A 27,855-nucleotide genomic window follows, 5' to 3' on the forward strand; every position below is an offset into this window, starting at 1 on the left:
AATGAGACAGTATTTCACACATGTTTACAGTTGCCCCGCTTCGCATATATTATGATTAAGTTTGTCTAAAATTAATTAACGTCAACATATTACCTGGCAACCGAAGTAAACATGCGACGTGAACAGACATACAGCTAAGTTAAATGTGAAACCTACCGACGTTGAAAGTGTTTGTGCACACATGGACTAAAATTCTAACTTCATTTTGTCCTTTTCACAATCTGCAGTGTTAAAGAGACAACAATGCTTTAAAACCTGTCAAGTATTATAAAATTCTGTGACACGATGTTCGTTACAGCTGATTTATGTATAAGGTTGTATGGTCACGAAGATTATCATTTAAACAAGGTCAGCAGCAGTAACATAAGCATATTTACTCAACTCTACGAGTAATAACAACGAAAAATTATAATAAAAACATCTCAGAGTTTTACGGAGGCGTTTTGCGGTAGCAAATAATTTTTAAGCAAACGGCTTAAAATTACATACAGATATGTATAATGGAACACATGGGATGAATTAAAACATAATTGTTACGAATGAAATAAGTGAAATCTGCACCAAAATTCTATTGTCTGTGGTACTCGCTACTGAACAGAAAAAGTAAATGAAATTTTTCAGTTTCAAAAAAAGAACGTCCTTAAACGCGTCTGTGTTCTTGAACAGAACAACGTCACTATATTTGTGAATTTATTAAAATTAAAATTATTTTATTCCATAACATCTCAAAATGTTACATAACAGATTCAAAGGCGTAACCATTAAGAAAAACAGGACTATATAAAAACTATAGAAATAAAAACATGTTTAAATATTGGTTGTGTTTCTTAGTTTTAATTTACTCATTGAAAAAGTACTGTATGCAATCATTACATAACAAGGTCTTAAAATCTCGTACCTATTACTTAGGCGTAACACACTACGAGACTTCATGCAAAGATTGCATACAATTTGCAAGGCGCAATTCGCTTTGCGACGAAACAAATGGAAATTGTGAATTTGTGTAACGAAAATGCAACCAGATACGATACAATAGTTGCGAGATTTCCCGAAACTGCACGAGATTTCTCGTATTTCTGATTTTGACTCGTACCTAATTTGTGCATTATACAATTGACTTAAAGTTCAATACGCAATGTAAATTGAACCTCACAGTACTTTTAGAGGAACGAAACGTTTGTCTGTAAAATGTTAATATTAAATTTAATCTAATCATCGTTCGTTTATTTAAAAACACCCCACCAACAACAAATCAATGTTCATTTGTGAGAAACAAGCGAAAAAACATTTTTTCAAAAATTCTTTATTTTTTTTATGGCTACGTGTAAAGATTACTTCATTACACTGCATTGACTAGAGATGAGGTATATCGACAATAAGTTTTCGATAATTGAATGAATAAATGTACACTGCGGGTATACATTCTTAACGTATGAATTTTAATTACAGACTATGAATTAACTTGTCAGTGTTATTACTTTTTTGAAACCTATAAAATAATGATAAAGATAAATGTTTTTTTTAATTGTCTAAAATATCTATTGAAATTTCATTTGAGCTATAATTGCGTGTTTTATGCCTTTAATATAATATTGAAACACTTACACATCTATACATCGTTAACAATACGTTAAAAAAATAAAACTATCAGAGAAAACTTTTGTTTCAAAAATCAAACAAGTAAACTTCAAATTCTTTTTACATTCATTTAATTTTAATAATTTATTTTCACTAACGTTTGTGTTTAGTATAGTATACTATGTACTTTCTCTATAAGGTCTAACACAAATGACGCGTGTAAGTTATCCGGAAGCGCGTCCAAGTCACGTAAGCTTAAGTGCACTCGCTTTACTTAGCTTAAGTTAGACCTCGCTTATTCCTTAAGTAAACGAAGTTACACCTATATGGACCCCTAGGGATGCATTTTGCAAGAAATTGAGAGTATCCAAAGCTACATTAAGTACTTAAGTATCCACGTTATGTAAGGTAACTTAGTTCCTTTTAGCAGGTAAACAAGTTTGAGGACAGTTTTTCTTTTCCAATTTTTCACATTAACTCCTCCAGTTACAGTGATCCTTACAGTGTTTCAAAAGACGTTGATTTATTTAAACGGAGTTCCTATGGTCCAATTTAGACAATTATTATAGATTGACAATCTAGTTTAAAGAATATCCGAGTTCGACGAGGTGAAACCCCAGTGAACCTTTTCACATTATGTGATTGTTTTTGGGAATTGTGTTTTCACTTTTGTAATCAATGTAGATCCTCAATTTTATTATATATGTTTTGCAAAGTGATTGATTCAACGCTTTCATTGTTATACGGATCAACCAAAGCCATTTGAGGTTGTATAGATTCTTAACTTGTTGTGCTAAATTTCTTAAAAACCCCAGTAGTATGGGTTGATACAAAGTTACATAGAAAGTTGTTTCTCTCTACACTCAATATTTCAAGCGTTTCGGGTTAAAGCTCTGCAGTTAGCAAACAAGCTCAGTTTTGTTAGCGAAGTAAGACGACACCGGTGCAACGGTAAAGCTCCCTTGATATTAAACTCTGCTTTGTTTTGGAAATCAACATTTGGCTTGCAACAATGAGGTTGAGTATAGTTTTTAGCATTGTTGCAACGGACACACACAATTTGAAAACTGTTATTTAATTTCATTTTGTTTTTGCCAGAAAGGAAACAAAAATTTAGTTCGTTATGGATCCATTGTTGCCTGCAAACTGCCTCTGTGGCCGAACGGTTACCATGCTGGACTGCCGTGTAGAGGTCCCGGGTTCCATTCTCGAGGCAGGAGAAATATTTGTATGGCCTATATTTATTTATCAACAACTTTCATTCCATGATTTTTCACAAAACAATAAATTTGCCAAAAATAACTTTCAACTCTATGTTACACCATCTGACACTTTTTAGATCTGTATCTGGTAAGTTTAAACGTGCAAGCGTCCTGCAACGTGCAAACTTTCTTTTGTTACCGCGCAGAGTTTTCACCGTTTAAAGCGATCTATTTAAATGTTTTTATTTGCGTACGAAAGTAATATCTGATGAATTATTAAAATGGCGCAAAGGTTGTTATTTATGATATCAAATATTGTTATTGGTAGTAGCTGTAGAGCTCCTTGTGTAAGAGTTCGTCCAGGGAAGTACTGCCTCCTTACCTAAGTATTTCTTCTGTCAAGCATTATTGCGTTTCGGTTTTGAAAGATAAAGGCACTGGTGAAATTACAGGCACATGAGTTTTGTGAGCTTATGTGTGAGGGTGACGTGCGTAGTGGCAGTGCCCCTCAGATCTTTGTGATTTAAAGCTCTTAGTGTCGGTTACCACCACGCGCACGACTAGTCGCTTAGTATCATAAAATTTAAAAAATTTACTAATATAGCCCTACGTCGTTGTCCCATTTAAAGATCGCAAATGTATTTTTTATGAATAAATCTGACTGATTCGACTATTACTTTTGTGCAGCTCGTTCAACCAGCCAACAAGTCGATTATTTCTTTAAATTCAACGTTTTTCTTATCTTTTATGCGTTCAAACCCCTAAGCTTTATATAAAGTTACGCTTATTGCCATTATTTAAAATCAAATGTAAAATACATTACCTGCTGAAATAACAAAAAAACTAACGTTGTAATAGGTATACGAAGCGGGAGAGGGTGAAGAAAGAGCGGCGTTTATAGACGTAGACGTATGATCGACTAAGAGATGTCAGGTCATCGTCCCACCAGGTCGAAGCGGCAGCCGGCGATCGATGAAGAGGACAAACGGTTCTATGAGCTTTACGACTGCTCGATATATATATCGATATTTAAAAAACTACCGATATATCCCATCATTCAGTATCGATATGTACTATCTATATTTTATATCCGATACATGAACCATCGTGCAAAGTTGAAAGTACACAATTCAAAATTGTGATAGCAGAAACGAAACTACGAAACACTTCGAGCGATAATTCGCTGGTCATCCGTTAGTGTAACGTAGTGGTTATGATCTCATGCGCCAGCCGCACACACACAATAATATTGACAGTAATACTGCCTGTGTGCGGGCGACATTGTTGTGTTGGGAACGTACATAAACTTGGATTGTCAATATATATTGTATGTTAGCGGTTAGCCAATGAAAATATAAGTATAAGGGCATTTATACGAATTTCATCGCGCTCACCGCGGAGTCCGCGCAGTGACCGCGTGCGTCTCTGTCTGTCATGGCAAAATACGCTCTATTCATTTAACTTTTACGTTTTAACTTAAATGGGCGTCCCGAACACGCGGGCGACACTGGCTTGAATTGGACAACTAACAAATGATTAAAGTCTGAATTAATATTTAGAACAACGACAACTTTTGTGTCTTAGCTAAATAGAAGAGCACTCATCTAATCAATATTATCTTGTCAAGTCTATTTATTCAACGCTAATAAATTTCATTGTATATTTAACGTTATCCTGCTTCACAGTCAGTTAAAGAAATTGAACGACGATACTCTTAAAATATAAAAGGAATTCATTGAGAACGCTGTTTATTGCGAAGTAAGGCTGCAAAAATAACAAGTTTTCACTTCTATAAAAGTTATGCCGTCAGGCAGTTATGAAGGCGAGTTTATCGCTTTGAAAGCTTTTGTTTAATAACTCTTGCGCTTTCAGTAATAATATTAAACTTCATAGTGACTCGCTGCGCTGAAAAGGTTTGTATTTTAGTGGAATTTAGAGTGGTCACATACGGCGACGTTTAGCAGGGAAGCAATCGCGCGTTTCACGAACGCGATTGCGTCGCTACACTTGCGATTTATAGGCGATTGCATCGATGCATGCATTGCATCACTGCTCAAAATCGCGCACATGTGTAACCGTTCTTATGCGTATAGATTGTAAAGCTTTCGTAGTTATTCGCTAAACTTTTCACTTCTTTGAAACCACACTCACTATATCCACACATGAAATTGACAGCATTTTTCGTTGAAGCATTTTTGTTTTTATTATTGTAAGCACTAAGCACCGAATTCCACGCACTAAATAGTTTAATCCATCTTCAAGATTGAAAGTTTCAACAAACGGAAGGAATGAGTGACAATGGTAACGCCACAAGTAATCGAGTTGAAGGTAGTCGTCGACAGCGAAAGATGGTAGATAGATATGAGGGTAGGTAGGTAGACATGACCAGTCAACCCGTGACCATGAAGGGTGAAACCGTTCCGAAATATCGCGAAAACAAATAGAACTCTTACCGTGGTATGAATGCTATAATTAGTGATAATCGAAAAACGTGATAACGACATTAGAGTTTGGATTTTATAATTCCTTTCTTCCAATTCCAAAACAGCCGTTTCAGTCTCTAGTCCACCTAAATTTCTTAAAACAGGCTTTAGATAGACCCGTAGAGCTTGTAAAAAAAAAATTAAAAAATTACCAGAGAATGTGGGTGCAAAATGACGTAACAGGGTCGCGTAAATGCCAAGAGATTAGGCAAATTAAAAGATCTCAAATTCATAGCGGTGGGTAATTCATTAAAAACATTCGAATGGAAAAGTTTTAATGATATCCCGAGGGGAAAGAAATAATAAGCGGACAAAAATAAAGAGGGCACGAACAATGAGAATATAAAGCTAACTAGGTTCTCCCAAACTTAATTGTTTTATGACTTGTGAAAAATGGCAAAGTATAAGTCGATTTCACAATGAAATAGATGAAAAAGTTTCCAAACAAACGATTTCAGTTCTTCCAATTACGTACACGTACTTATTATTAAGAACATTTGAGCGCATGCAAAAATGAACAGATTTGTTTACGCTTTTCGTAAACAACGACAAACTGTCTCTCGAGAAGCTTCGTTGACGGCTTATCACGTCTATGTTTTGTCCGTGCTACACCGTGAGGTACCGTAGCAGTTTTGGAACGAGCTATCAAAACTCAAAAGAAGTATTGTTTGGAGCGCTTTTTGCTGCAACCCATGGTTGAAAAAGTTGAACATATTTCCATTGCAATGCAAGTGCTTTCTTTGTGATACCAAGTCCATAATAGTTGAGTACCGCTCAGAGCTTTAAATCGCAAAGATCAGGGCACTGCCACTGCGCCCGACACCCTGAGACATAAGTTGAAAAGTCCCATGTGCCTGTAATTTCACCAGCACTCTTATCCATCAAAACCGAAACGAAGCAATGTGAGCATTACTGCTTAGAAGTTAGTGACAGTACTTCCATGGATTAACGTTTCACAAGTAGCCCTACTGCTACTAAATACATAAGAGATATCAGTGTATTGACACTTCTCCTCGATGTTTAAAGACAAGTGGTCATCCACTATTAAACTGGAGTTAAATTACGAGTCGTTTGCACCAGATTCGTTGCCATAAAGAAATTTATTAGAATGACTGCTTCAACACATGTGCAATGTTAACAAATAATTCACAAAAAGAAATTTAACTGGCACAAGGACCTTTTAAATATAATTAACGAAATTACTTTTACGTGAATAAATATTAGCATTTAGAAACAAAATTGAATTGTAATTGACTGTAGAAAACAAATGTAAACTCCATTATTGTTTGCAAGTTCATTTGCAGGTTAACTTTAATGTTATTAAGGTTATTTGCTAGAACAATAATTGCACAGATCATAAGTAAACAGATATTAAGTAACGTTTTCTGTAAATTGCTTTCTATCCGAAATCTCTTGTGAAAATGGCTTATGTACCATTGCCATCAAGCAGATGTGGCACAGACGGTGCTTTGGCACCATAAAAATAAAGAAAGCAATAAGACTCGAATGAAACGAATACATTTTTAAAACTGACACAGGCCCCCAGGGTGTGGCGACCTCACGGAAATGTGTGAATATTTTATACGTACTACCAGTGACCTTTGAGAACTTACTGCAGACTTCGGAGCAGGACAAATAAAAAAAGACATATTCGTTTATTTATAAACGAATATAAGTCTTAATAAAGTTAGAGATGGTATTCATATTTAAGCACGTAAGCTTGACGTTGCTATTTAACTTATTTCATAGAAGAACAACAGAGATAACCAAAAATCATAACACCATTGTCTTGTATAGTAAAAGTAATTTAAATTTATTCAACATAATAATGATTTCATTCAAAAGTACAAGATAAGCATAACTCTACAATATCTCTCGTTTAAATTCAACAACGTAAGCAAAGTGGCAACTTGTGTTACAAAGACAATCTGAACTACGAACAGTGGGCAGCTGTTTGCTCTAGTAGTTTAGTTTGACTGTCCAATGAGACAGGGCCAGCTAATGGAACGGTATTTACTATGCACTCATTTATATATTCCTGGTGAGAAATAAAGATAAAGCAGGAATATACTACAAAAATAAAACAGTGTTTGTGCTATATCAGGCTATATATACCTCACTGGCTGATCTACGTTTTTGGTTTTTAACGACTTTTTGCCGTAGCGCCATCTGTGAGAAATCTATTTCTTCAATAAGCCGGGTAGGTACCTTTACAGCTACCAGCAACCGACTAGAGATGTCGCTTTAATCATTGTAATTTTTAAGTTTTATTTAATTGCTTTTGTGAAATTATTCCACTAGGTTCTCATAATTATTGATACAAAGATCGAATACTTAGAAAAAAGGCTTACTTGGCACAGCGTATGGCACAGTTTTGCTCGACGTTGTTTCGGATCCAGCCAGATCGAAGGAATTTTATAAGTTTATTTTGTAAGTGTTCCATCATTGTATTAAAAATTATAACAAGTTGAGTAATTTCACAAAAATAAATAAATATCACGGTGGTCAAACAACGTGATATTCAATTAACTTAAAATGTTATAGTTCTTGTCATAGCAAGTGATTATTAGTAACCAGAACTGCATGAAAAGACCTAGTGACTTGAGCTCATATTTGGAATCGAGCTTCGGTCATCCACAACTAATCAACATTACTTAAATGGAACGAGTACTGCGTACTCAAAATATTATAACTATAAGCTATTGAAGTTTAATCGTTTAAATAAATTAACTTACCTATTGAAATGTGAGACATATACATACCGATGTCACTATTTCATCAGAAAAGACAATAAATTGGCAAATTCAAATGGCGTCCATAATAAACAATGACGGCCCAGCACCCTACCTTGTGGAACCCCTATTTATTTAGGGTGAAATGAAGTTGGAAACAGCTGAAAGTTGTGCAATCCGGGGCAATAAATAACTTTTCAGTTAGACAGTGCCGGGGATCCGGTAGGCGGGCACTAGAGACAAATGGATTCCTGAAAGCCGTTTTAAACGATCCGAGAACGCCTTGGCTAATTTAAGCCTATCTGTTGTTGAATGCTTGTGATTTAGATATCATTCTATTAACATACAGATGAAGTAAATTTGTATGCATGTAGTTTTATTTAAAACGGTAAAATTTTTGAGACTTGCCAGCCGATGTGCGGTGATTGGGATAAAGGAGACCCTGCTACATCGAGTATATATATAACCAGAAATAGAAGAATCAGTTTTAAATATCAACTCTCGTTTTGCGCTGTAATCACATATTATAAAACTGAAATAGTACCGCGCCAACAACTAACCTGTGTTGTTGTCTCCGTATATTCCAAAAATATTCCGTATTTATTGTAGCAAAGTTAATATCTCTAACAATTTGAGATGCTCCATTCGGTGGTGTGGGAAAAACAACAAAACATATAATTACAAAACAAACGAATCATACTTCATCGGTAATTAAATAAGTAATTTTTCAATTTTCGTCCGTTATAGCAAAGCTCAAGTTAAACTGGCCGATTTGAAGTGAAACAATGGGGGAATTGATGGGCAATTGTTTCGAATTCGGGATAGCCAATCGGAACGCAGTTGTCACCGTAATGATGTGGCAGTTTTCAAACAAATTAAATGACATTTCGTCTCTATTTCTGATCATATATTCATATACCCCTACTATTAGGCGAAAGAATTTGCGTTTGAAAGTTTGAACGAAAAAAAATTAAAATTCTTCAATATTTTGTTTTAACACTCATAGACCCGCACTAGGGAAACCCTGTATCGCGGCTGCCATGGACACAATCACATAAACAATAAAAAATTACACCCAAACTCACGAGAGAAATGAATGTAAAAAAGGAAATACAAATATTTCTCCCAGCTCGCGAAACTAACTCGGGACCTCTGCGTGGCAGACCAGCATGGTAACCGCTTCTGCCACGGAGGCAGTTCACGTATTTCAGTGACCTCGAATTGAATTTATAATTAAAAGAATTCCGAAAAGAGAATGTTAAGGTAAATGCTTTGAAAACAATGTTTAATGTCCACCAAATATGACAACGATTAAAACTAGGTAAAGATCAAAAAGATCTAAAGCATTGAACAGTTATGTCGTTGAAGTATTCAATAATCATTTACGGGAGTTCTAATACGAATACGCGACAGATAATAAGTATACACTACAATGTACAGTAGAAAAAGGCTGACTGTTTATATTCACTAGACAAGCAAGTCTGTGCCTAGTGGTAAGCTACACGTCTGTCTATAACAGTCGCAGTGCCACTTAGAGCTTCAAATTGTAAAGTTCTGAGGGAAACTGCCACTGCGCCTGTCACCCTAAGACATAAGTTGACAAGTCCCATAGGCCTGTAATTTCACCAGCACCCTTACCCTTCAAAACCGGAACGAAGTAATGGTTACATTACTGCTTGGCGGCAGAAATAGGTAAGGTGGCAGTGCTTCTCAGGACGAACTCTTTCACAACTCATGAAATTACCCTATTTCTGGAAGAATTATACACACTGACTGCAAGCATAAATTTGAATTTTGAACTTTACGGTTTTAGTATTTAATTCTTGGTATTTATTTTTCAGTTGTAAAATTAAAGTGTTAAGTTTGACAATATTAATCTAGAAATGATTTACTTATCATGAGCTAAAGAAGATCTATTACTTTATTATCTATTATTGATTTGTCGATAACTTGTAACTGTTTGGTTGATGTCACAACTTCGAAACAAGTCAATCTAAACAAAAGTCAAGATTATGGTCACATGTAGGTTAACTGTTTTGAAAATTAAACGCGCGTGCAAGAACGTTACGGTCCTATGTTAATTGATTAGGTTAGGCATTGAACAACTAACTTCTTTACAGTCCATTGGCGTTATGCGAAAGAAAACATGCAAAAGATTTAATATAAATAAATGTACAAATTAATGTACATTACCAAGATTAGTAGTTAGTAAAAGTCTCCATAATCCCCCATTATAAGGAATGAAAGAACACCCCCATTCAAGATATGGTCCTTCGATCTTACGTCATGGATATTCTGCGTAGGATCATGGATGAGGTCACCGTAGCGATCCACGCGGACCGCAGAGTTCGGCAGCGGCGTGTGACACTCCGTATCGAAACGAAACTGACCCTGGCACCACACAAAAAATAGCGTACCAACGTTACACGTACACGTGTGATTGTTACATTACAGGTGCTTTAAGTGCCGTGGAATTCATTCGTTCTAGAACAGGCAACGGGTGGCGAAGTGACAGAAAGATTGAATTCCACTATAACAAATACAAAAGCAGAACTCATTAAACTGAGGAGCAAGCGGCGCGACATGCTTACACGCTTGCATGCTTCAATATCTACGAGCAGGGACGCATGCGCGGCGGCCACTTCTCGCGCTTCGTCAGCCATGCGCCTTCCTCTAGGCGTCGCGTCTTCTTTGACAACTACGCATGCTTCTTCAGTTTCTGTCGGCTTGGTATCTTCTTGCGAAGCGTCAATAGGAGTTTCGGGGTCGGAGGGATTTTCAGGAAGGGTTTCAAGACCAGGAAGCTGCGGGATCTCAGCGTTTTCAAGCTTGGGAGCGTTCTCGCTCACCCTTTTGTGGTTCTCCGGCAAACTGATGTTGCATTCGTTGTCAAATCGGAATTGACTCTGTCCATGGTTAGCAAGGGAACAAATGTTTATACTGTTAAAATGCAGACAGGAATTTCGAATTCATGTAATAAGTATTTAAGAAATTTATAGTAAAAACGAATATACTGTCTTGGATACTTTTAATTTAATATTAATTCAGTATGATCATGGTCTCTTTACCTTTACGATAAGAAAATAAGTTAAAAAATAAATTTCTTCCTTTAATAGCTATCAGCAGCCGCCAGGTAATCACAGCTCTCTAATGTACCTTATAACCGGGCCCGAGGCGGTGCATGGCGCAGATCTGGTGCGTGGTGAGCGCTTCGCCGAAGAGGTAGATGGCGGCCATCTGCCCGCAAAACACCCTCTCCTCGTCCAGCTCTGCTGTTGCGCCGATGTAGCACTTGTCAAACGGCTGGAATAAATGAGAGTTATTACTCTATGCGTTAGTTAATGCATCAAAAGAGTGAAAAACCAAACCGAGTACATTTTCATTTGCTTTTTTAACACAATCATGATAAAACTAGTATAATTTATTGTACTTTCTGTGTATGTTACATCACTATTAGATCTCAAAATCTAGAAATTTTCGATTATCAGATCAAAAGTGTCGGAAATCGAAACATTGTTTCTTTCGTAAGTATACCCAGAGTTTCTCTAGGTACTTACTTCTGTTCCATTTGCTGTGTTTGTAGTTAAAGCGACTGAATGTCGTACAAATCTATTTTTAACCTCTCAATCCCAGTAGTACAATCTGAAACCCACAATATTCCCTTTTGATATAGTAACATTTTGGAAAGCAAATACAAAAACGGCAATTAATTAATTGAACAAAGCTGCCCGGGGGTTATTTCGGCGGAATTTAATAAAAGCCAATAAAACGTTGGGCATCTTTTGCTGGCGGCGGAAAAATATTTTGCCTGATTTTAGATTTTTTATTGCTGACCTTTCTGGTTGCCGGATATAGCCCATTACAAACATTAATGAAAAATTCTATTAATTAAGTTAATTAAACAAAGCGTTATAATGCTACCTGGTCTTAATTGAACTGAATCCTATTTTCAGAATAACATTAAGGCGCCATTTTGAGTATAAAATATCTATGACCACCCCAGTCAGATGTCAATCTTTTGGTCAAATTTTCGGTGCTTTTATCACATGCTAAGATAAAATTAGATAAGAAAATACGTATCGAAATTTTATTGTATAAGATTTCAAAAGCATTTTAAATTTACTTTTATGGGTCACGTAAGGAAAACTACAAATAGTATAAGGAGAGTCAAGAGTCACTCCGTATCAAATCATACATTTTTGTTAGTAATCAGCAGCGAAATCACAAAAAGCATTGTTATTCCAACTGATTTAATGAAACAAATCATTTTGTTCAATTAATTAATTGATTTGTAGTTGGCAGTACAACAGGTCTTCACCAAAGTGTCTATAATCGGGTCAGTGACCTGTCTGTTTACTTTTTCTATATAATGGATTGAAATGAACTATAGAAGTAGCGATTGACATCATCGTGCGCATGTCTTCACAAAGCGATCAGCTTTTCTGGTTGAAGCGGGTCTATAAGAAAACTATGGTAAATTACATCACGACTGGACGACTAAATATAATACTATACGAGTATTACAATTTTCCGTGGGTAAGTTTCTTTTTTGGACACTGTTTAGACTTGTGGGAAGAGTTCAATCATGAAGATGACACTTTTTCAAGTGTAAAACAAGTTTATCATTAAGATTTTATAAGATTCAATGAGCATTTCCCGTTGTAATTTGGACAATTCGTGTCATACCCATTTCTCTAATTTTCTTTATTTTTACAAATAGTGGCAAAAGCCTTGCTGCTGATTTTAATTTCTCTGTAGTTTCCGTGGGATCGGTTTCAACAATAGTTCGCAACTCATCGTTGTTCACCTTAATTTTTTTTTTTAAATTATTGCTGGCCATGGAAACAAAGTCCTTCAGCCGAAAACATCAACGTTTAATTATATTTCTGTAAATATGGCCACCACAAAGAGGATAGGCAATTTGAGGCGACGTGCTTGGATTGACTTCGAACGGGATCCTCTTCGAATTGGGATTCCTTAGAACGGGCCAATACGGGTATTTTAGTTCGAAATTCGTATAATTTCGTGTTTTAATCTTCGATTAAGGCACAATAGCACTATCCTATTCCACTTTAAACTAGATTTCACAAAATAATTGAAAGTTAAAATAAAAACGGCACTTTTCTCTCCAAAAGGCCCAGAGCGAATCTGTTCACCTTAAGCTCTCTACGATTTGCCAGGCTAAAATGTCCACTGCATAATCGGCCAAATTAAAAACCCTCAGGGCGTTCGTTAGTTGTGTCCGCGCCATTCACGTCGTTAATGTTTTGCGTCATTTATGCCGCATTAGTACCTAAACAAAATTCAATTAAAAATCTACACAAATTTTACCAGCACCTACCCGCATTTGACTTCAAAGCGGTTGCACAATTTACCAAAACGAAGACAAACGACTAACGCTGAAATTTTAAATTTAAATAAATGACATCTATCAAAAATAAATCTAATGTGATTTGGTTGCATTTCAAAGCAGATTTGTGCCTGATCGGTCCTTAAACGGAGCGATGTTACCTAGTTCAATAGCTCAACTGAACTAAGTCGGTCTTCTAGTTCGTTTGATACATCTAGTTCGTTAGTTCGTCTTGTCCTTGCTCGGATAATGAACGAACGCTCTAAACTAGTTATTTTATTCACATGAACTACTACGAACTTCCAATGTTATGAGGTCAATAGTACACTGTACTAAACATTTAAAAATACAATTTTGTATGGAATCGCTATTATTAGATTTTCCTATGTACCTTGCAGGTTTAAGACTGTCATTCTAAATAAATATCTTTTTTACAAAATGCATATCCAATACAATAATGCAATAACGTATATTTTAGTTAGAATGGTGTAATACTTACTTTTCTAGAAGCTTACATGTATAATGTACGTATTGTATATAATGTACGTATTAGAGTACTTAAAACGAGCTGGAATATGTTCAGTCGTACATCTCACTTGAACTTGTACTAAAAGCAGTAAAAGATTGCTAATAGTCCCTACTGAATAAAAGACGAATAAATGACTATTAACGCAGACAGTTTCTAGTTCGTACCTACTGAACCAAAATATCGATGAACTATAAAGACCGTGCAAGATGAACTAGTTCATGTCAGTCAGTGTCGGGAATACAAATTCCTAATAATAAAAAAAAAGTGTTCATGAACTACTCAAGCCTATCGAGTTCTTAGGTTTTCGCAATTGTGATTGTTACACATAGGAAATGAACCAATTTTTCCGGATTTAAATCGCGTCAGTCAGTCAGTCAACCATAACCATGGGACCTTTGAAGGGCCCGAAACGTCGGTATGTTTGAAAAACAAATACACGCGATTAAAATCCGGAATTATAGTTCCATTTCCTCTTCAAGCCTATTTCAAACTGACCAGGTGCCTTACCTTGAACTCTTATTACAGTTCTGTATAGGTTCGCAACGACAACAAAGCGGGATGGTGATATACACTTCACGTAGCGCTGTTTATTTTAGGTCCTAAACTGAATCGTAATAAGAGTTCATGGTAAGGCCCCAGAGCAATGTCGTACTTTAACCCCTATTTATTTATTCTGTACCCCAGATTATAAAGTATAGAATAGAATTAGGATTTCAATTCTAATCTGTATTTAGAATGAATTGAAAGTGTAACGTTTTTATAGGCGCACCTTTTTTAAAAAAACATACCGATAATATGACAGACGAAAACTGAAATTGTAGTTTTTTTCAATGCGTAGAAATGCTGTAAGTACAAGGGCAGAGCACACAATTTTACTGTAAAGGCTCGCGTTACCGACGCAAGCCTTATTACCGTGTATATAAATTTGACTAAAACACAGAAAAACATCAGAGAAACAAGTCCTATTTACACTCTTCTGGATTGAAAGCACAAGTTTATCGGCGAAATAATAAGGTATTGTGTCCTGGATATGAACGAGGTGCTGTCTTTGATCTCTCGACGCCATTACCTTTTGAAACGACGTTGATTGAAGTGTTTCATACGATACTTTTCCTGGAATTATTTCCGTAATTACCTTTATTAGAGTTTTATTTATATTTTTCTTCTGAGAACTGTACATTAAAAATGAAGAGAGAGATTTCTATTTCATTCATTTGTATTTTTATCAATTTCTTCGAATTTAGTACCGAGCACTATCAATAGAGTGCATTAATTGTATTCTAAAACACACTAGCACGTTATTTGAAAATTAGTATAATGTGTTTAGTGAATTGTAAGGGATTGTGATGGCAAAGACAGCAATGACTCAACTAAGCAAGTAATGAGAAACAAGAATATCAGAAACAGAAGCAAAATACATCTAATTTTCACACTAGTACTCTCCATCTCTCTACATGGTGCAGAGACATGGACACGCAAAGTTGCCGGCAGGCTGAGACTTGTCGCCTTTGAAACGTGGCGCTGGCGCCGAATGTTAAGAATGCCGTGGACCACCCGCCGCACCAAAGCCTCTGCACTTGAGGACGTCAAGATAGAAAATGTGCAGCGTCTATCTTCAATCTGTATGCAGCGTCTAATACGCTAATTTGGTCACGTAGAGGATGCTGATAATCTGGAGCGTTTAATGGTGATAGGGAAGGTGGAAGAAGAGACCTAGAGACAAGAACCTGTTCGGAGCTACCTGTCAGCGCCGCACTCCACAAATCCTCAGCAGTAAGGAAGCGATTAAGAAGAAGAAGAAGGAATTCATCACTACTTCCATCTCTGTGGGACAGCTAGTACACACAACAGTAGTTACAGCACTACAGCACAACATTGATAGATGATTATAGTAATCGTATATTTCTTCACGAAATATATACGCAAACATATCTGAACACGTAGAATCATTTCGACATATGTTCGGGTAAGAGTTACTCATTTGTGAAAACTATGTGCACGCACGTCCGCCGGCGATCGAGTAAATATTCATATAGTGCCTGCTCTTAACCCTCAGTTAGATAGACGTTAGACGAGAGGCAGGATGAAAGACACATTAGGTGTGTACGTGCGTGTTTTCTATAGAGTTAATGTAAGTAGTTCTCAAAAATATGAAATTTTTGAAAATGGATAACCGAATCGGGCACACCAGTGAAGCGGAAATATTTAGAAGTGCAAATTCAAACAAATGGCGTTTCTGGGCACAATGATTAATTTCACAATTGCTAATGAAACATATCGTATTATATACACTACACCAATCCCAATTTCATTGACGTCCGCAACAGGATCACGCACAATCAGTTAATCTACTGTGATTGACAGGTACATGTTTGAAGCGTTGACAAATGACATGATAAATGGCTACATTGTCACGGGTATCAAACGAAATTTGAAATTTTTTAAGTCACTTAAAATGAATTTTAATGATGGATTTAAAGATGGGCAGAAAAGAAAAAAATAACAAATTTTACTTTGGAAGGACGATTTTGTAGATGACATCTTGGTAATGAGTTACTTTTATGATTCAATTATATATAAGTTTGTTGCAATCAACAATATCACCGGTACATGAAAGATGGTCTCTTATTTAACGATAGTGTGTCAGGCTTACAATGCCAAGATCTACAATGAAAAGTGTGAAATGAAGAACATTTTTTCATTTCTTATCCAAATTCTCTCCCACTTCACTTCGTCAACTTACAAGGTATTCTATATCACAGGAGCTTGACTTTCCCATTCAAAAGAAAGTACGACTTAACGCTCATTTTTATGTTCGCCGCGTACTCAAGCATTCCACGTGGCGTACAAGATAATAAATTGCTACTAACGACACACACGTGACACCTTGCACGGCGGTGCGCGGTGCAGATAGCTGAATATATTACATTCAGCGAAGCGTCGAGTTATGGGGACCTGGTACCTCAGGATTAAGGAGTTTATGCAACGGCTTACAAACTAGCTTCGACGTGAAAGGGCTTAAAGCAAGCCTTTTATGCCCGTGTCAATGGCTAAGAACGCTATTCATCTACTATTAATTCGGATAAACCTTTAATAGAGAGAGAGACTATTGTAAGTTCTAACGTAGGCTTAGAGACGAATTTCGAAGGACGCAAAATAATGCGTGCGTGTTGACTTGTGGATATGAAATACGTGGGCATTAATCCAGGCAAAATTGCATCATTAAACGCAGTCTAAAACTAAATAAAATTAGCTCCACAACGTACGTCAACGTAGGCAATACTTCTAATTATTCTCAAAAAGTTTAAAAGCCTGTTATAATTATTAATTCAAAGATCGCAAACGCAAAGAAAAATTCGATCTGTATGCCAAGCTAAAAGTGTTTGTTACAGATCTTTGTGTTGGATTTTTTGAGCTTCATCGCCGTAACCGACACTTGTGAGAGATTTATGAAGCTTCTCACTCAGCCGGTTCCTTTGCAGCTACTAAAGTCTGACGTGAGATGTCGCTGCATCAATTGTAATACTTATTTTTATTAAATATCGTGATGCTTTACTACCGTGACATCCATTTATATTAAGTGAAATTATCCCACTGGTTTCTTATAATCATAATAAATATAATTATACGATGATCAAACACAAACCAATTTGTATTAATAATTACAACATCTTTGGATCTTTGTACTCATTATTATTACAAAATGGAGGAGTAATTTCACAAAAAAATAAGTGAACATCATAGTATTAAAACATCATTCCATTTAATAGAAATCAACTTAAAAGTCATATTACTATCACGTGAGTTTCGCTCCGCAAGCGTAAACGAACTGATAGTTTTTGCACTGACAATCAATGACGGAAAGGCTTGCCACATTTTTGGATTCCACGCGAAACAAGAATTTGTTTATTAAAGCCTTTGATGCCATCGACCCATGAGAGCAAATACCAGACAGATTTGCAAAGCGCTAACTTTTTGACAGGTAAAATACTCTTCGAACATTGAACACAGAAAATTGCTGACTATTTGTAGATACGCAATATTTCATAAATAAAAATACACTAAGGTATAAACACTAAGGTGAACTTTTGTTTTCAATAAGCCTAAGTACTTTACTCACATCGTTGGTAGAGACGAACCAGGCCATCTCGGTGCTAGAGGCGAGCTGGCCGTTGACAAGGCACTTGATCTCGCTTTTGGTCCATCGGTTGTATATGTACACTACCGCTATCGCGTACCACCTGCGTAAAGAATCAAGTAATCGATACTAATCATAGGTTGTATAAACAGGAAAGAAGATTTGACTTGAAAAACAAACCATCTTAATCTGTCACATAATTATATTCTTAAAGACTAACCGCGTAAAGCAGACTAATAATCTATGGATCGGTTTACAATTCGGCAGAACAACTATTTAACACGATGCCAGCCTCTGGTTTTTTATTTCCATCCAATAAGATTCCTCACTCTTAATAGCTTGGACGTGATTACTGCATTTCGGTAGATTACACTCAAGTCGATGGTATTTCGAATTGTCAATTGGAATTCCGGAGCCCAAATTTACGTTACGGTCCTGTTTGCTAAATTTTATTCCCTCCATGTTGTTGAGGGATGAAAACTCGAGAAGCACTCACCTCCTAGGCTGGAACTCATATTTGACGCAGTGTTGGAAACCCTTCCCCCGCACCTTCATCGAGGTGAGCACGAGGCAGTTGCCCACGAAGTGCGCTGTGTACCCTACGCCTTTGCTTGTCTTGAAGCTGCAACAAAGTTCAGGTGTTGTTTAGCTATCTAAAGACTACAACGCTGAAGTTCCAAAAAACCATAATCCATATAGCAGATCAAACGTCTCTTTTACGACATATAGTGATGGAACAAGCAAATCGTGCACCTAGTTGTAAGCAGCACGCTTACACTATTACAGTTACACTGCCACTCAAAGCTATGAATCGCAAAACACTGAAGAGCAGTGTCATTGTACCCGTCACCCTGAGACATAAAGTCCCAGGTCCCAGGTACCTGTAGTTTCACCAGCACCCTAATCCGGCTAACTGCTTAGGGACTCGAATGTGTATAGCGAATGAACTCTTTCACAAGAACCTGTAATGCTATTAAACCAATCCATATTATGGACATTTACAATCAAATAATTGCATCCTTACAGAATTGGCAGCATAAAGACAATGGAATGGCTAAGAATAGGATAGCTATAGGTACCGATGAGGTTTTTCGATGATGTTTGTATAAGTACGGTGTACTGTTATCAGTACAATGTCAGTAACAACTCTAAATGGTTGTCACGAACACAGAAACAAAGTCATCCACAAAAAACTATATGTTGCAATTAGTAGATTTTATTTTCATCCCGGTTACGAAGTGGAAACATCTGCAATCCACTTCGTATTCAAAAAACTTTTTTAAAAAACTAGAGTGATAAATAACACAGCAAGCTTTTTTGCTGGTCCAAGAGATGTATTTACTTGGCTGATTACGTATATAAGTCGAGGTACCTACGTAACGTTTTGCGCAATGACCCGTATTCTAAATGAACGAAAAATACTTCCAAGGAGACAGACACCATACTTATTAACGTGAAATCGGCTTAACCTAGTTTGAAAAAGCTTTATGTCCCTACATGTTCGTATCAACGATTTGAGCGGAAGAAAAATGCGCAACGTCTTTTTCACTCTTGTTACTGTCACAACCCACATACTAACCCTAATACCGCATGGATTCTATTCTTGGTGTTTTGTATTTAGAGTTCTCCACCATCAAGTGTTAATAAATCAGAGAAATTCCCAAACAGTTGGGAATATTACTCTGTTATCCTGGTACTCCACATAATCGAAGTAGTGATACTAGATGTGGAATGATACATTTCATATCCCCGCTTCCCCGCTGCGGCTTATTCAACAACTTTCATCATATTGGAGTGGCACTTAGTGTTTCGAGTACAGCTGCAATTGCTCTATGATATCCCGCTAGTTTTGGATCTATTTCCGCAGCGAGTGAAACTGTGTCTGTAGTAGTCTGGGGCTATCTGCCTGCAGAGCGAAGTTTCCATTGCTTTAGAGTATTGAGAGAATAGTCTAGTGAATCAGTTCAGTCACTGATATTTTGTTATTTAATTTATTTCCTATATATGTATTTATCTGCCAACCAAATTTAGCTCAGTATTTACAGAGTTTTAATGACTATTTACAAAAACAACCTCTAGAGTTTCTCAAACATTCTTGTCACGGGCTTTACAAATGTGTTTACTTAATGCGATGATTTCAAACGTAATTTGCTTGCCTTTTAAGACTACCGCTATAAATGAAGATATTTATGAAATTGAATTCGGACTAAGAGAAAGGTTGTAATCAGGAGTAGCTAACAATTAAACTTACCAATACAAGTAAGGTTTCTCCCGTTCAATGTTGACTGAGTTGATGGGGTCGAGCCGGAACCACGTGGTGAATGTAAAACCGTTCTCGTACGGCCACCGGGCGAGGGGCGGAAGGACTACCGCCTGTAACAACATCAACATAAATAATTATAACAATCAGAAAAATTAATTAGGAATTCCTTCTTAACCAAGCGAAGGCAAGCTTTCAGCGGGTGACGATGATCATGTGTATGCTATTCCCGCTGCTGGTAACTGTACCCCTAAACTTCTGAAAGTTATGCATCTAGAACAACTTCGTAAGTTAACTAAAAAGTGACATGATAAAAAAACCTTTTGAAGACAACGTAGTTGTCATCGACCTTTTTTGCAACAATATATTTTCGGTAGACATCCTATCTCTGCGGCTGAGCACCGAACGTAAAAACTTATCCTACGTCACACTTGCAGGAGTGTTGATAAAAACTGTACTACTCTTATTCTTCTATTGATTATCAAGACCTTTACGCATGTTAAAGTCATTTGAAGACGCTAAAGAATCTTTTAAAAAATCTTTATCAATTAAACTTTGCTACATTTACAAGAACGCAAACAAACTTCAAACCTCTCATTATGAATTAGTAGGAAATGAAAAAAATAATAATACTTGGTACTTGGTGTAACGGACTGGTGTCCACAACTCGACGTCAAGGCGCCTATTTTGCGTGAAAAAATAATAATTAAAAAAATACAGTTGACTAATCTTGTAGTGTCCAATTAGACCTAAAATGAAACAGTAAAATAACCGGCCAGACTTTAAAAAACATGGCATTATTTTGGGGATTTTATTAGTGTTCCGCTATATGTGCCGGCGTGTGTACTTCTGTCCAAGTTTTAGTGAAAAATATAGGTATATATTGAAAATATAATGACATTCAATTCCGAGCGTTGATTTACAGGGTTATTTGTAAAATACTAACAACCTCCCAGGATTAGATCACCAAAGAATGACATAACGACCTGTCCTGCGCCGCTTGCATCCAGCGGATTCCCGCAGTCTTCACCAGATCATCAGTCTACGGTCTGCCGCGTAGTGTAATAAAAAAAGTTACATACAAAAATCGTTGTTATCTTTATTTGAGAAAACGTGAAAATGAGTGAGCGGAGTTACTACTGGGTGCCATTGATCATTATAAAAATTTACAAAAAATTTAATAATGGCAATAATTCTATAGCTACGTAGATAAATCTTTTTGTTCTTGGTTGTTGAAGGTTACCGGTTCAGCCGTTACAAGATTTTGTATTTGATAAGTAGAGACTTTGAGGAAATTTGGAGGCAGGATTAGGAAGAGAGAGACAGAGAAAAAAACGATCCGACTAGGAAATACATGAACAAAAAAATACATAAGTATTATGAGAAATATTATATACTTATACATAAGAGCTACGCCCTAAAACACAATTCGTAGATGTTAGTTGAAAAGCCGCCCGCCACAGCCAGAAATGGAACTGGGTCAGACACGTCTGTTGCATGTTAAGCGAGCTGCGGACAAAGACCCAACGCAAGCCGGAGATGTGGAAGGCCTATAAGGTGGTGTGATATGAGATCTTCGTCTTTAAGGGCGTTGAATCGCAGTGTGTGGAAGAAAGGAAGAGAGGCCTTTGCTCTCTGCAGTAACGGCTGAAAAATGAAATGAAACCGAGCTACGACGGAGTTTCTCTTCCTGTCACCTCTTGCTTTGAGTAGCATCATATTCGATAGATGAGAGAAAGGTATCTCAACGCGCGCGAATTTTGTCTCCATTTTGTCTCCTCATGGCCAGCCTCGAAACATCTTTAAGTTGTCGTCATGATCTCATAAAACCATCACAAATAAAGTGTACGAAACAGCGACAAAACAATTTCATAAGTACCAGGACTGCACGAAAATAAACAGTCGTGACAAAATATTCGCGGAAATACGATTATAATGCTCCCATATAAAATATCACGGGTCGCTTCCACGACCCTTATTTTTTGTTTCGCGGAAATTTCAAGGGAAATTTATGCAAAAAGGATATTTATCCGGTTCACAGTGTTTATCGCTCGTCATCTGTACTTATGTTTGCGCGGTAATCTGTGCTTACGTCGCGTTTATAAATGACGAACAATATTCCAGGAGCACTTTTTTACGTGAGATGGTATTTCAAATTTAGAATACAAACAAGACTTAAATTTAGGGCTGGAAGATTACGCATTACATCGCCTGTTTCAATATCTTTTGTGAAATACGTTGTAACACAGCGGATGGGCCATTTCTGTGCGAACTGTGGCACTTACATTATTCAAGTAGGTGTATAGTTATTCTATATGCTGCATCAAAATTGTACAGGTGAAAAATTCATCTTCAAAAATGAAATACACTAAAAAGTTTATCGATGCAGGTTATTTTCCCTAGATGAATTTATTCAACATCTTAACCAATTTATCCGCGCTGTAATTATTAGTTCTCAACCCAATAAAGAAAATCCAGGGCGAATAAGATAAATAGCGAGGCCACGTCTTACAGACGTACCAGGCAAACAGAAACAGACAGAAAGCGCGTCAGCCTGACGTCAGATCTGCCGGATAAGCGCGACGGAGAGAAATGGACTGCCCGGGACGACGAGATAAATAAGAAAAACCTTCGTGCGTCTTTCGGAAGGGTTCAGAACAATTTTGAATGCCACAGCTGTGCGGAACCTTTGTTATTTATTGTCATAGGCATAATATAGACAATAAAAGAAAATCGGTGAAATAATCGTTGAACCAACCAACCAAAATTGGTCTGTTTAAGTAAGTCGACTTCTTTAAGAGAAAAATAAATACTGTGAGCTTACTGTGAAAATAAAGACGAAAAGCAGACATGTTATGATGAAGAAAATGCCTATACAGAAATCAATGAACTGCGCGGATATTTTAGACTTACTTTTCATATATTGTGGAACAAATGACGATATTTCCATGTAAACGTCAGGAACCCTAAAAGCCGGACAGATCTCCCAGTATGTCCCGCGGATTATGCGCGGCAGTGTTTGAATAAGAATTGCCAATAACGAGGGGAGGTCGTTTAAACGACGCTCGTACGACCTACTGGTTGTCTGGTATCGTGATCTCCCAGGGGGAATTGTTTGCAAAGCGGAAAAAGAAAAAAATTACGCACTGAGATAGTTTCATAAAATCGAAATTGCTGAGTCAATTCTGAAATAAAACAGTGGGTTAGTAGTGTTAAACTTAATAGGTTAAGTTCATTGACTTACAAATAAATGGACGACGGGTCTAATACAAAAACCACGAAAAAAATGTTCCAAGTCAACCTATTTAAACGTAGTAACATGTCAAGGAATATGAAAAAGCTAAAACGTTGAATTTAAATTGTAATGTCATCGCAGTACTGTCTAATTTTGCTTGCTTCGCAGTCAGTCGACCAAACGAAGACTAGAGCGTGAATGACGCTCTGTATACGATTTGAACGCCCTATAAGTTCGGACACTTTTTAGCGCGGACCCGACGTCCATATAATTGTAAGTCAATGGTTAAGTTATTAAAATTTGTTACGTGTTTTAGACAACCATGTCATTGAAATTGCGAGTAAAAGCTAGTTATGAAAAACAAAGTACGTATACGTCATGCGTTATTTATTATTTAAAGTAATTGCCAGAAATGGATGTGCATAATAAATTAGACGGCGGGTTCCCGGAGGAATTAAAAATCTCAATTAAATAGACTGGCCTAATACATTCCTTTTATGAAAACGATGATAACAAAGAAACAAAGGGAAATGAAGAAAAGGTCAAGATTTGTAAGGCTTCCATTATTAGGCTAATTTAATTTGTACCATTTAAAAGTGGCTGTTGTTAAATAATTTTACCCGTCTCGGTCTGGGATCAAATTTTTAATTTTCTCCCCGAAGAGCGAGAAATTGTGCAACATCTTCAACTTAAATTATGAATTCTGACGGCTCTGGAGAGATTAACTCGTAGAAAATACAAAATTAGAGCGTTTGAAGTATTTATTTTGATGTTTTTGTGTATTAGTTAGATAGGTATTATTACAATTTGGGGTGTATTTAAGAAGTCTCCCCGCGCGTCGTACCATACCTTTCTTGTAGATCTGGCGCACGCTGGGTAACAATCGGTCGTAACAAGTACCTTATGACGACAGGCAACTGGCGAATCATTTTATCACGACACGATATCGATGGCAAGTATTATAGGGTATGCCATCGATATGACAAGAAGAAGAAGAAGAAGAGGAAGATTACAATTTAATCGGAGTAACGTGAAGTAATGGTAGATTTAAAAGATTTTTTTAACCGACTTCAAAAAAGGAGGATTCGCTCAATTCGACTGTATTTTTTGTGTGTATGTTACGCGATTACTCCGGCCATTTATGGATTCATTTTGAAGATTCTTTTTTTTTTTTGAAAAAAAAAAGTGGGTGCCTCAATATTGGTCCCAATTAAATTTTAAGAAAATATTCCACCTGCAACGATGGCATACTAGGGATAAATCCGGTTTTGCGCACTTTGCAGTTACCCATTTCAATAAAACTTGGCAAATTGATATAATTCCTCGATTTTTTGAGGTCTTTTTTTTATAAAAAGTTATAATTATTAATAATTCAGGTATAATAATGGTAAAAAAGAAATGGTGCAAAAGTTATCATTTTCATAATTCTACAACAAAAAGAGACGCAAAACATATCAACATTTATTTTCTGCTTGTCTTGTAGCTGTAGAGCTCGTTTTGAAAGAGCTCGTTCAGGGTAGTACTGCCACCTTATCTATTTCTGCCGCCAAGCAGTAATGTCAGAATTACTATGTTCCAGTTTTGAAGGGTAAGGGTGCTGATGAAATGACAGGCACATGGGACTTGTCAACTTATGTCTCAGGGTGACGGGCGCAGTGGCAGTGCCCCTCAAATCGTTGCGATTTAAAGCTCTGAGTGGCACTGTGACTGTTATGGACAGACGTGTCGCTTACCATCAGGCGCACGACTTGTTCGTCCCGTCACAAGACGTTTTAAAAAAAAATTACAAACCATCTTCAATATTATCACATTGGCACTGTTAATATAATAGTGTAACTCAAAAAGTGTATTTCTTCAGAATCGATGAGAAACTAACAACTCACTTCCTGTGAAAGATAATTAAAATTTATGTATAGGTTACAATTTATTACAGACATCAAAATAATGTTATATTTTTGAGTAAGGAATGTTTTGTCCAGAACTAACACACAAAAAGTTTGTCTCATTTTGAGTAAAGTAGATATCTTTTATTTGTTTTTCACAATATTCTATCGACGGTTGTATGACGTGTAGAGATTCAAATTTTACGTTCAGCGATAGCACAATCTTGAATTTCACATATTTTGAGTTACAACAGTAGTGCGGTATCTACGAAAACGTATCTACTTGAAATATTCCAAGCCAGAAATTTTATTCTTTATGCAATATATTATGAAAAAATTGCTAGCTCCAAATGCAATTATGTTCTTTCACCTCCACACGACGTTACATTTGATTTTACGGTGCATGAAACACGCAATCAAAATCCTTAGGAAGATCAAATCGCGGTAAGCCACCGTGAAATACGACTGGTGTTTATTCAAAACATCCCGTTAACGGCTAACCATTACTCTTCATACTATGTTAAGATAAAAAAATAAAGGCGTTCGGAATAAGACGGGTTCGAAACACCCATTTCAAACTGTAAACCAAAATAAACAAAATTCGTTATTCTAAACAAAGCTAATAAATGAGGTTTCAAAATTAAACCCTGTAGAACACCTCATTTTATGAAGTTTTTTTCGGCACAGAAGGAATCGAAAAACTGAGTGCTTTAAATATGACGCTCGAATCAATACAGTCAGTACAAATTAAATTCCTTCGACAAAACGATTTCTAAAAACATTTCACGGAATAGGAATCCACTTGTTCTCAAGTGGCGAACTTCAACAGTTCGATACGGTACAAACAATTAATTCTCAAATTATTACAATCTCCACAAGTTCAATAACTTATCCGGGAATTTAAATCGGAATTTGAATTGGAGATAATTTAAAGCTCTGTGATTCCCGGGACTTGATTTGTTTAGCTTTAATGAGTTGGTTCATGTTTTATTAATTTATTTGCATTTGACTTATAAAAGCTGAAAGTGTACGATTTATTTTCGAAATAGAATTGAATAATTGATTTGCGGTTGCGTGGGTCACTTTAAATTAAATGTTCAATATTCGATTCTCGATGTAATTATTACTTTAGAAAATATGATAATACAACAAGACAGAAGAATCGTTGCACTTCTAAGAATATAGAAAGTTCTGGGACATTTGATGGAATGCAGATGACATTGCAGAATAGAAACCGTAGACAGCGAGCTGGCGTCGGCGGCGGCGTGGCTGCCAATTGACGACTAAAACGAAGGCTCGCTACCATAGTACACATGTGTAATATATAATACAATATAACTATGCATAGGTTTGTAGATAAATGTAATTAAATCGAAAAAAAAATTCATTTGACAATATTGTCAGAATTGTGGACCGTAGATGGGTAAGACTTGCACAAGATCGTGGTGGACGGTAAAAACTACGGGAGACCTATACCCATCAGTGGATGAAGTCAGGCTATGGACTATGATGATTATGAATAGGACACATACATAAATATAGGAAGTTCGATTAAAAAAAAGTTTCATAACAAAATTATAAAAAGAAATAATTTAAATCAATCATAGTGGTAGTAGTGCAATGGGGGAACCGTTCACAGTTGAGGAATTGGCAGTTCGAATTCCCGTAGGGCCATGTATCTATGACCTACATTTCGAAGTTACGTAGCTTTGTGAATGTTTCATAGCAAAATACTTTGCTAGTGGCGAAGGAAATATGTATATAGAAGACGGTTACAACGGTAAAAAACGTGTAACCCGCTAGTGCGGTGGTCTATGGCCAAGACCGGTCTCCTTAACATTTACAGTTTCTAGTTCACGCAAATGCAGTCTTTGACGGCCTCCGTCGCTTGCACACCAGTTTTCATGGCGGTTTTCATATGCGGTCCCAGGTTCGATCCCCTGTCGGGTCAATTTAGGAAGAAAAACTTACATTTCTATATTGTCTCGGGTCTGGATATTTGTAGTACCGTCGTTGTTTCCGATTTCCATAGCACAAGTCCTTTAGTTACTTACTTTGAAATCTAAGCAACGTATGTGATATTATTGTTGATGTTGTTGTTTTTGTTGCGCAACAGTGTAAAATAAAAAATTGGTAAATAAAATCGAAACTCAATTAGAGGCGCCGATATCGACCCCGGTATCTCTCGCATGTTAAGCGAGTGCTCTACCACCTGAGCTACGCCCCTTGATACAAGTGCTAGCGAAAATCCGCCATTACAAATACAATTCCACTCGGGTGTGAACAGCATTGTATCTCGTATCTCTATCGATTCATAGAATACTTGCAATGACGCACCTTGTATAAGACAACCTTGCACTTATGTATTATGCGTGCGTAGTTTGCACGCGATTCAATTGAAAGTTAACGTATGTGAGTTAAAAAGTATAAACGAAACTTCGGGGAAAAAGAGGAGTTAAAATCGA

General features: G+C 36.6%; 1 protein-coding gene across 9 annotated transcripts in view; it reads right to left on the minus strand.

Moving 5' to 3' along the window:
- Positions 1-27,855, minus strand: part of LOC113236336 (neurobeachin) — a 545,925-nt gene that overhangs the window by 293,484 nt on the left and 224,586 nt on the right. For 5 of the 9 annotated variants that reach the window (XM_026472367.1, XM_026472366.1, XM_026472365.1 and 2 more), the window contains exons 6-10: positions 20,264-20,385; positions 18,509-18,634; positions 17,995-18,115; positions 11,152-11,298; positions 10,279-10,386 (exon numbers count right to left, since the gene is read on the minus strand). In XM_026472367.1, the coding sequence (XP_026328152.1) occupies positions 10,279-10,386; positions 11,152-11,298; positions 17,995-18,115; positions 18,509-18,634; positions 20,264-20,385 (624 nt within the window). Of the gene's footprint in view, positions 1-10,278; positions 10,387-10,586; positions 10,902-11,151; positions 11,299-17,994; positions 18,116-18,508; positions 18,635-20,263; positions 20,386-27,855 lie in introns of those variants that run through there. The other 4 variants (XM_026472360.1, XM_026472363.1, XM_026472364.1 and 1 more) reach the window with 4 other exon arrangements.

Source organism: Hyposmocoma kahamanoa, unplaced genomic scaffold (assembly GCF_003589595.1).
Source record: "Hyposmocoma kahamanoa isolate Upper Pololo Valley unplaced genomic scaffold, ASM358959v1 91, whole genome shotgun sequence".
NCBI classification, from domain to species: Eukaryota; Metazoa; Arthropoda; class Insecta; order Lepidoptera; family Cosmopterigidae; genus Hyposmocoma; species Hyposmocoma kahamanoa.